Here is an 11,587-nt window from a genome sequence, read left to right as displayed (position 1 = left end):
TGTAGTTTCTTTTCATTTCTGGTCGTTTGGGAGTTGAAAGAAGCCCAGCACTCAAATGGTTAACAGCCACTGGAACAACAAGTGGTTTGAAGCCAGGTGAGTCTTTCTCAACGATTCACGAAACACGCAAGGCAACACCCCGTACTGCTTACGTGGATTTGATACTGCTGTTAGCTCAGCCTCTAGGAAGCCGGAGAAACCGAAAGTCCCGGAAATTACAGTGAGTGAACTTGGGATCAGGTGCTGCGTTCTGCAGCCAAGCGCTCAGTAACAATCATCTGCTCCCAACAACATTAAACCTTCACAAAGTTAAAGAACCGGCGCAGAAAGTGTCAAGGACTGGAGAGGCTTTTGCAGTCGGGGTAAGCTTGACACACCATTCGTGGCACAAAGCTGTGTGTGTGTGTATGTGTGTGTTTGTGTGTCTGTTGATACAAAGCAGAACTTTCAAGATAAGTGAGTAAGAACCCATCGCCTGTTTGTGGGAAAAAGACATGAAACATTATCCCAGGAGGTTTGTGAAAAAAAATTCAGATTCTAAAGTGAGAAGAGACTTTGAACTTTAGAAGAGAGCTGTTCAGTGTGTATTTGCTGTGGTATTTTATTTCTGTTTTTTTGGCTCAGCTCCAAATTAGGGTTGGCAGTTCTGGTAAGAGTCTGTGGGGGAGGGCTGTTCACCAATACTGTACTAATTAGCTTGTTCAGAGGTATTTTCACAGAGGTGTGTTGCGAAAATTTTCCAAAGTTTCCAGTTAAGAGTATTTTGTAATTATGTAAATTATATATTGTGTGTTACATTGTAGTGTTTTAGACAGATTATTTAACGAGCTGTCAAATGTACATTAAATGTCAACTGTGGTATTGTGTCATTTGTAATTGGAAAAAAATGATACGATTTCAGGTTGTGGATTGAGTGACTAAATTATTATTATTTTGTTTATTTATTTTTTGATTGGATTATTACCCCCTGGAAAGACGATCTGCCAATTGCTGTGCGCAATTGGCTGCCGCGTTTGCCCACAAATATACAGTCAATTCACTTTACAGTGTGTTCTGTGAAGCGCTTTGGGACGTCCTCCCGACGTGAAAAGCGCTATATCAAATGCAAGGATTATTATTATTATTAATTGACTAACAACCAGGTTCCCACTTACTGCTCCGTAAACAGAGGTGTGTGTGTGGAGTAAGGATGCTTGCCTAACGTTTCACCCTGCCTGGGAATCGAACCCAGGTCCTCCTGCTTGAGAGGCAAGTGCTCTAAGCAATATGCTGCAGGACTTGACAGGAAAGAGGAAGCACATCATACATGATGGGCAAAACAGGCTTTTTCTGTGCTGTACATTTTGGTGGCTCTGTTGTTGGCTCCGCAGCCCAGTCTCAGTAGGTCGCTTTCCTAGCTTCCTCGGTTGGGACTGATTCTCATTACCATCTCCAGGTCCACTCTTTGAATTTTACTTGCCCAACCTGCACTGCTCCCAACCTGTCACAAATTATGCAAGATACTCGGGAAGGGAGAAAATTAGGGTGTGGGTCATAGACACTCAAAGTTCCTGTCTAAATATTACTGAAGAGTTTCATGTTCAAAGATTAATAATTCCAATCACTGAACAAATTGACTTCAAGATCCTCTCACTCATTTTCAAATCACTTCATTCCTCTCACCTTCCTCGCTCTCCGACCTGCTTGTCCCCCATCCACTCCACCACCTGATGCCTCTGCTCGGCTGGCTCCGGCCTTCTATTGGTCCCTCGTGCCCTCCATTCCACCATCAGTGTCCGTGCCTTCAGACATTATGCCCCGAAACTCCTTCCTTCAATCCCTCCGCCTTCCCCCCCTCCCTCCCCACCTTGAAATCCCACCTAAAGACCTTCCTTTTTGATCATGCTTACTGTCACCTCCCACCACTGCGAAGCGCTCGGGACGCTACCCGTGTGAAGGGCGCTAGATAAATGCAAGTTGTTGTTGATGAATGAAACTGATTTAGATGAAAGAGCAATTTATCTTCCAAATGGAATATCTGTAAAGTGGCAATAATAAAAAAAGCAACTTTGTAAAAAAAATATAGCCACCTTCTTGTAGAGAATTTCTACGGTAGTTTGACATTTGTCTCCAGAATGGTGACACCAATCCACCACACGGGTACAAACTGTGCCCAACCAGAAGCCCTGTCCATCAGGATGTATACAAATATTATTCAGTATTCTGTATTCCAAGCCAAAAAATTAAGAAAGGCTACAGTACAGTACTATAATAGAGGATTTAACCTTCTCTAATTAGGGTTTAGCTCTCCCTGACTAAGCAATGTAGGGCGGGAAAGCTACCTGTAATCCAACACCTTTTCACTCAGTGGAATGGAAGAGATGGAAACACGATAAAATGACTAATACTGTAGCTGGAATTTCCATCCAGCAAACACGAGTTTGTAGCCAGGTATCTGGTATCGGGGCTGAGAATTGAAACTGTGCAGATATTAGATGGCTATTGTCCCCAGTCAGCGCTACACAACACACAAACCAGGAACAACATACTACACTGTCTGCTGTTGGTATTGTAAGAGGTGCTTTGGGGGAAAGCTAGTGATAGCTAATTTTACTTTTTTTAAAAAAAGTTGGGGGAGAGAGAATACATTCACCTGTTCTAGATTTCATCTATTTTCTTGGCATTTCAGAGCATTCAAAATTGTTTCAAGTTATAAAATTTAGTCTTAACATTTTGTTGCAACAAAAAATTGCATTGATATAGCACCTTTCACGTCAGGACGATGTCCGAAGGCACTGGACAGTCAAGGATTTGCAACTGAGCTGGAAGTTGGATTCAGGGGAAAGGGGAGGGGGAGAGATAGGGGGGACACATGCCCAAAGGCACGACCAAAGACGAAGGTCTCAAGATACTAGCAGTTTTTCTGCAGCTCTTAAAAGAACTTCCAGAAAGACAGTTTTGAAATGAAGACTGTATATATAAGTTGTATATACGAATTTGCCCAATTCTGGATGCTCTGAAAAGCTAAGAAAATAGAGGAAATCTGGACCCAATTGGAATTTCTTCCCTCTGACTGTGACAATTTGAAGATGTGATTCGCATATTGTTCACATGAGTAAAAACTATTTGCTTTACAGGGCAACTGCACAAAGGTGAAGGAAACAAGAAATTGTCATACACAGCAAACAAAGCAATAAAATGAAATCCAGGGTGTGGCCTCCTGTCATGTTTAGTATGTATGCTCTCTGTGTAGCTGTGAACTTCAGTAACCCAAAGGGACAGAATGTTGCAGATGCTACTGACTTAACTGACAGTGAAACCAGTTCATCAGGAACCATTCCCTCCAGCAGTCGATTTACAACTGAAAAAAGCGAGACAGCCAATCCAACTTTAACAAGTATCTACATGACCACAGCAACTCCCAAGACTACTGTTGCCACAACAACCAAATCAGTGGGTCATTCCAATACCACACTGCCATCCACAGCAATCACAGCACCACCCAATACGTCAAGTTACTACACATCTCAGTCTTCTGTCACTCCAACAGTGAATTCATCAACAACAGACAGTCAGATTAATAACACTAGTTCTGTTTCGCCTTCCGAATTAACTCCTGTTGTGAAACCCACACTGCCAGCATCTGCTGCAACAAGCAAGCAGCCAGTTCTGACTGATGTTACACAGCCCTACACTGCCTCACTCTATTCAGTCCTCACCACTGGAGCTTCAGGTAAAGCCTCACCTCTGACAAAGCTGGTTCATAATTTAATGATTGACTTAAAACAAATACGATGAGGGTAGTAGCTAAGCTAACTATTTTGCATTGAAAAGAATAATAAGAGGTATGGACAAAAACAAAGGACAAATATTTGATTTTTTGAAATAGTTTGATTTGGAAAAAACTTTACAAATTTTACGTGAATAGGAATTATCCAGTTTTACCTGGTCAAAACTGTGGCGTGTAATACAATCACCAGTGATAATTATCACAGTTAATAGAAGTTGATCGCTATCACTGACGGGAATGGGGAGGTGTTTATCACCAAGACTAGTGCTAGCTTTGACCGCGCAATTGTCCACCCTCCTACCCTTACCCTCCCTCTCCTGCACACCCCCCGATCCCAACCCTCCAGCTCAGGTCCAAATCCCTGACAGTGCAGCGCCTTGGGAAGTCCTCCTGTTGTGATAGATGGGTAAATGTAATTTGTTGTTGTTGTTAATACGTTTCACTATATTTTTAGTTGATATGATTATTGCCAGTAGTATCGCATGCTGCAATTTCTCTCCCTATAAGTAATTGCAGAATGTGGGTATTTGCTTCCTGTGGCGAGTTGGAAAGCATATCAAAGAAAGTCATTTAAAGACTCCTACAGTTCCTTTAAAACAAGTATGATGAGGGTAGTAGCTAAGTTCATAACATTAGCTGCCTCTCTGCAGCATGCTGGAGGCCTGATTCAGCAGTTAGAGAATCACGAGGGTGACGTTATTGGTGACCACTCCATGGGAATAATTATATCATTGGGCCTGGCTGCTGATCTTAAGTCATCAGTGATTGACATCAGTAGAGTGCCCAACAATACTCAGAGGAAATCACCAGTGTCTGGGGTTGGCAGCAGAGAACTTAAATGGATGCCCATTCACATTGATTCAATGCAGCATTCTACCTGATGCTGTCCTGAGGAAATCCAATTGAAAGTTTCTTCTAGAGTGCTTTTTATACTTTTCAACCGTGTAAATCAATCGCCAAAGAAAAATAACTTTGGTTCTCATTACTTTTTTTCCAGTTTCGCAATATCGAATGAAGAGTTCAGAAATCATTTTGACCATTACCTTCAGCGTCATTCTGGGACTGACTATTTTAGGGGTTATTATGTATAATGTCACCAAATGTATACACAAGAGAGAACACTATTTACACCGCCCACTCTACAACAGCTCACATTCTTCATTTGAAGAGCCAGGTACGTACTGTCATCTACAATCTGTTTAAACTCGGTAGAAAGCAAATCGTTCATTTTGCATTAATTAAAAATTTGCAATGCCCAGAATATCCATTGGACCAGTGTGTAGATTGTACTTGTAACTTTTATAGTGGCTGAATGGAGTCTAATCAGTATTTGCTGATTCTACTGGTGACCTTGGGATCTATCATAGTCTGCTCGTCACCATAGCACCTCCTTACCTCTCCGACCTTCTTATACCCTACTCCTCTGCTTGCCCTCTCTGCTCTGCTAACTCAGGCTTGCTGCGTGACCCATCCTCTCCACGTCACCATCAGTGGTCAAGCTGAATTTCTGGAACTCCTTTCCTTTACCACTCCATTTCACCCCCCTCTCTTTTACTTGTGTAGTTTGCAAATAGCAATAGCTGCTCCATAGCTGTGCCTCCTAAACATTGGCTCCACTCTCAAATTCAGTATCGATCCAATAAAATAAGACTTAATACAAAATCATAGTTAGAATTTTTTAAAAGAACTTATCAGTGAGATGATGAATTTTCGGTAAATGCCTCCTTTGTGGCCCTTAACAAAGCTGGAACAGTTTAGTTGGCCCTTCTCAATTCACATGTACCTTATTGACTGAACAAGAAAAATCTCCAAAGAGGCTCTTGTGTTACCAAAAGCATACTATGAAACAATGGCTAAGATAATACCACTGTAATACCTACATAATGATAATCAGTGCAGGTGTGAAATATGACAAAAAAATTCAAACGCTCTGAAATGCCGCCCAGCGTGGAGGGCACTATATAAGTGCAAGTTGTTGTTGAAATATCTTCGCTGTGTAGTGCACTTTGCAAATACAGTGGGGTATGATAGTTCAACTCATGAGGAATGTATTTTGTGGAACAATCATTTCAAATTGTTTCAGGAGTAATGTCCTGGTGTCAGAATGTTCCATTGATAGCACTCTAACCTTTGAGGCAGAAAGTTGTATATTCAAAACCCACATTGGAACTTGAACTCGAATGTGAAACTGACCCTCTGGGATAGTAGTGGAGGAATATTACATGGTTGAGGTTTAATCCTTCGGGTGAGAAGATAAATTAAGATTCCATCTCTTCTGGTGGTGTCCAACCCTCCAACCCCCATCCTTGATGTCACAGTGCCGTTCCTCTAAAGCGCAAAGGAAATCCTCTATATGAAGGGCACTGTATAAATACAATTTGGTGTTTATTAAAAATGACATATCACTATTTGAAAATAGTCCTGCTCAATAAACCCCCAGGTTGTTCAGCTCCTGGCTGTCTGTGGACTTTGCTCTGTGGAAATTGGCTGCTGATCTATAAATAACAGGTGCTAAATATGACATTACCATTAAGATTAAGTTTTGATATTATAGGTGCAAAATTAAAAGAAGGCTTATTTCCTTCCTTTCTTTCCTTCTTTCTTCAGAGTTGTGGAATCAATTAATAAAATGATTGAAACTACTTTATATAAAGAAATTCAATTTCCATGTTGTCTTTTTTGAAATAGGAATGGTTCCTGATCATGCTTAGTAAATGCTATTTGTTTTTAATGATCGACAGAATGATTTTATGTAATTTTCCCCAAATTTATGCAACTGCATTGATGGTAAAAGTTTCTTAAACTGTAACGTATTTGATGCAGGAGGAAGCTACAACATTCCAGATGATACCCTGGTCATTTCTGGAGGTTTATACGACGACTCACGGGTTTACAATCCCAATATGACCATTCTGGAAGATGATGATGACCTTCGCTCTGAATATCCTACATTTAACTCCAAATACAGTCAGTTCAGACTGGAATTTTTACCTGAGGAAAGGGAGTCCACTGCCAGTGGTTCTTCTTTTGTCACATTTAAACCAGACGACTTCTCATGATCCACCGACACATCCTGAATATTGATTTATCTTTAGGTCATACACGGACACCAATATTTCATGCCCAGGATTTATAAAGGATAAAGTAAGCAAAACATGATCTGTTTCAAACTTGTTTTTGTACTTTCAACTGAGCACATATTTGGTTCTGTGTTTTTCAACCCAAAACACTATCGTGGAAAACCTGATTGTTTAAATATTTTTGGTTTAGGTCCAACACTAAACAAAATAAATATGTTTGTTTCTACACCTTTCAACTAAACATGCTCCTGGTTGTATGAATGCAAAAGTTATCTCCATTGTCAAAATAGATTTTTGCATTGAATTTTAACTGGTTAAAAATGGGGAATGTTTCTCTGCTGTACATAATTTGTAAGAGTATGTAGTTCTTAACCTATTTACAGTCGACTTCACTGAGACATCTGAAATGAAAATGGAAATACTGGTCATCATAATCTGAAAGAAAAAATAGGAATAGGCATTTCTGTCATTTCTGAACATTATGTTCTGAACAATATGTCATTTCTGAACATTAACCTATTTTTCTCTTCAGATGCTAATTTAGCTGTTGTAGATTATTAGCACTTTTGTTTTCATTTCCATTTTCCAGTATCCAGTTTTCATTTTTAGATTCACTGGGATATTTCTACTGTAGGTTTTGAAAGTTCTAAGTTATAAATACTTTGAAATTTAAAGAAATTTAATCTTTAAATTCAAATAAATTACTCATATAACATAGTTATGTTAGACATCACAAAATATTCCAATATGTTAATTTCCAAGAGAATATGCCTAGTAGACTCTTAAATGAGGAAAAAATTGGGGCAAATGGCTCAATGTCCAAAGAAAATTCAGCTTGTGCTTTGTGCAATCATATGTAAACACTTTAAAATTATTAAAAATATGCACCCTTGATGAAATATTTTTGTTGCCTCATAAAACAAAAATAGATATTTTTGTAAATATCTGTGTAAATATTAGCACCTTGGTGTTTTTCACATCTGTCTATCTCAATTTCAAGCTAAACTATCCTCTCCATGGGTTATACGGAGCTGTGGTAAAAGGGATGTGTTGAGCACACCTAAAACAGTGTTGGGGTAAACACTGTTTTCACATATGAAAAGTTTTTCTGGCTTAAACAGTCAATCTCAAAGGTTAATTCTAAAATTGTACTCTGTCCCCACAGCTGTCAGTGGAAGGTGGTATAAGCCCCTTTTTTAAAAAAAGAGGATAATAACAAAAGTGATTCACGTGCACAAGTCAATATTAATGTTTTATTAATGCTTAAGAGTATATTTCACGGGAGATTTTATACTAAAATTTCAAATCGCATTGGAATTTGGTGCCAATGGGACCACTTAACAATCATGTTATGTTCATGAAAAGTCTCTAATTGTTTTGCCTTTTAGTAGAATTGTTAAACTTGTATATATGTTTCCTACGAAATGTTATCAGAATAGTTGTTGGAGTTGAAGCTTTATTTTTTTTAATAAATTTTATATTTAACTTATGACTAATAGTGGGCTTGTCCTGAGAACATGTTAAAACATTACAACAAAAGAATTCTAAGATATACTTTATTATGTAACAATATAGTATGTTAAATACCTGTAATAAAAGTAAATATTGCAATAAGTTGGAATCTCTGCATCTCTTTTTAGCTAATTTTGCTCTAGCAATTTTCTACTTCTTATCAAGGGGATTAAGTTTGTTGTTTACTAGGGTTTGGGTACAGAATTTCTGGGTCATTGGGTCGTCGCAGTGTCACTCCCGAGGACTGCACATGTGCAAAAATAGGGGGAAATGACAATGAGTGACCTTGTGAGCTGACAGTTGGCTGTTTTAGCGTAAAGCCAGCCAGTGTGCACAAGCACAACGAATGAAGTCCATAGTGCAACTATATTATAAGCTGATTTGTGTTATTTGGGACTGCACTGCACAGCAGTTTGTGATCACCTCAGTAAGCTAGCCAGCTCACAATTGTGGGCACATTTTCAGGCTCTTTCATTACCAGTCTTAAGAGATAGGCTGTCTGTCTGCTTCAGTAAACCGGGCACCTCACAGTTCAGGATCACTGGTCCAGGTCATTGATTGCGGCCGCTCGTGGAGTCCTGTAACTCAGTGGTTAGAGCACTCGCTTTGCAAGTGAGAGACCTGAGTTCAATTCCAGGCAGAGGGCGAAACCTTGGGCAAGTTTCCTTACTCCACACAGAGCCTAATAATAATCCCTCCAAAACCAAAAACAATAATAAATTGGTCATTTTCAATCTACGACTGTTTGTGGGACATTGCTGTGCGCAATTGGCTGCCGCGTTCGCCCACATATATACAGTCAATTCACTTTACAGTGTGTTCTGTGAAGCGCTTTGGGACGTCCTCCCGACGTGAAAAACGCTATCTCAAATGCAAGGATTATTATTATTATTATTATTATTATTACAGCAACCTCCTCCGGTTCAAATACCCACTTTCACTACCAACCTGTACACAATGCATTAGACTCAGGCTTCTCACGCTGTTTCCTCGACACTGCTACTGTGGGCAGAGTGGGCTCTGGTCACGCGGGACAGGGAGTGTTCGGATCGTGGAAGCAGCAAATCGATTTCGTCCGGCGCCAGCAGCCTAACCTGAGCTCCTGCGGCCAATTCTTGGTAAGTGCTGTAAACATGCCATCACAGAGAGTTATCATTACGTGAGTGGACTTAATCAAAAACAGTGAGGGCAAAAGTGAAACATCAACAAAATTACATTCGTAAAGTGCCTTTCATGTCGGGATGTCCCAAGGCAAAGACAGTTAGCTGTGATCTACGGCATTGGCAGAACACAAGTTGGATTCATTCTCAAAAGGAAGGCTGAATACATGACAGCTTTTGAAGAAAATCGACTGCCTGAAAGAAAACGTGTGTGTTTGAACTCTCAGTATGAATATATTGATAAACTGACATGGGAGAGGTTCCAGCATTCCTGTGGTCTCAACGTGAAGGACTTTTGCTTTGATCATGGACTCAATGTGTGGCAGACTTTGGCTGATGCTGAGGGTCAAGCTGCAGGCCAAGGCAGTGCTGGCTAATCAGCGGCCAGGCAAACAACACTGGACTCTTTCTTCAAGAAATGAACATTTGTGTGACTTTAACTTCTCATGTGAACTTTGACTAATGAAACCTAAGATGTGTTGTAAATGTGACAATGCTTTTAATTTATTGAGATTGCAAAGTATATTGAATGTTCATTCTATGTCATTTTAAATTTTATGTTCATCCTATGTACCGTTTCAGTAATCTGGTCACCTCACTAACTAGGTCACTTTTGCCCAGTCACTTAAGTGACTGGATTAGTGAGGTTCTACTTCATATTACGTCTTACATGGAGAAAAACGCCTCAAAATACAAAAAACTATATTTTGCTGTTTTTCACCCAAAATGCACACTTTACAATATATTCTGTGAAGCACTTTAAGAAGTCTCAAATACGTGATGAGGCACTATATCAAATGCAAGGATTATCATTATTGCTGTATTATTATAAAATACGTCACAGATACTGAGTAGGAGGGTGGGATATGGAGTGGGGTGGTCTAAGGTGCAGGGAGAACATTCTGTAGCATTCTAGAGGGTAGGAGCAAAGTGGCTGAAATTTCATCCACCAAATTTTCATACAATTCATAGATTCATAGAATGTTACGGCACAGGAGGCCATTCGGCCCATCGAGTCTGTGCGGCTCTTTGACAGAGCAACTGACTTTAACCCCAATCACCAGCTTTCTCCCCATAACCCTGCAAACCCGCCTTCCCCAGATACCTGTCCAGTTCTCTCTTAAAAGCTGTTATCGAATCGGACTTCACTGCCCTTTCAGGCGGATCATTCCAAATTTCAACAACTCGCTGAGTGAAAAAAATTTCTTCTAATCTCCCCTCTGCTTCTTTTGGTAGATATTTTAAGAGTGTGATCGCGGGTCACAGACACACCTACCAGCGGAAACAGCTTTTCCCTATCTCGCCTGTCGAAACCTTTCATGATCTTGAAGACCTCTATCAGATCCCCACGTAACCTTCTCTGCTTTAATGGGAAAAGTCCTAACTTCTCCACTGTCCTCATAGCTAAGGTTCCCCATTCCTGGTATCATTCTCGTGAATCTCCTCTGCACCCGTTCCAGTGCCTTAATGTCCTTCCTGAAGTAAGGCGCCCAGAACTGGACGCAGTACTCCAGCTGAGGCCTAACCAGTGTTTTGTATAGATTAACCATAACCCCTACTCTTATACTCTATGCCCCTACTAATAAAGCTCAGTACACCAAATGCCTTTTTTACTGCCCTATCTACCTGCCCCGCTACCTTTAATGATTTGCTTACTTGAACACCCAGATGTCTCTGTACGTTCACCCCCTCTTAAGATTGAGCTCCCAAGTCTGTATTGCCTCCTATCATTTTTCCTCCCTAAGTGTATCACCTCACACTTATCCACATTGAAATCCATGTGCCACATGTCAGCCCATTCCACCATTCTGTGTATGTCTGCTTGCAGTTGGTTACAGTCCTCACTATTTACTACCCGACCTAACTTGGTATCATCTGCAAACTTGGAAATAGTGCTCTCTATGCCCAAGTCCAGATCATTAATATATTAGAAAGAGCAGTGATCCCAATACCGATCCCTGGGGGACACCGCTGCACACCTCCTTCCATTGCGAGAAACACCCATTAACCACCACCCTCTGCTTTCTGTCACTCAGTCAGTTCTTAATCCAAACTGCCACTGTCCC

The 11,587-nt window shown here is 40.3% G+C and overlaps 1 protein-coding gene across 2 annotated transcripts; it reads left to right on the top strand.

Moving 5' to 3' along the window:
- The first annotated feature begins 223 nt into the window (after positions 1-223).
- Positions 224-8,449, top strand: si:ch211-105j21.9 (sialomucin core protein 24-like). Of its 2 annotated transcripts, none has more exons than XM_007901617.2 (4): positions 224-362; positions 3,117-3,712; positions 4,767-4,943; positions 6,593-8,449. In XM_007901617.2, exons 2-4 carry the CDS (start codon positions 3,178-3,180, stop codon positions 6,826-6,828), a joined length of 948 nt encoding a protein of 315 aa, XP_007899808.1. In that variant the 5' UTR covers positions 224-362; positions 3,117-3,177; the 3' UTR covers positions 6,829-8,449. The 2 variants fall into 2 exon arrangements, with proteins under 2 accessions (XP_007899808.1, XP_007899809.1); XM_007901618.1 differs by lacking the exon at positions 224-362 and adding an exon at positions 389-514.
- Positions 8,450-11,587: the final 3,138 nt, after the last annotated feature.

Source organism: Callorhinchus milii, unplaced genomic scaffold (assembly GCF_018977255.1).
Source record: "Callorhinchus milii isolate IMCB2004 unplaced genomic scaffold, IMCB_Cmil_1.0 Scaffold19, whole genome shotgun sequence".
Classification (NCBI taxonomy): Eukaryota; Metazoa; Chordata; class Chondrichthyes; order Chimaeriformes; family Callorhinchidae; genus Callorhinchus; species Callorhinchus milii.
This window is presented reverse-complemented; position numbering and strand designations above follow the sequence as displayed.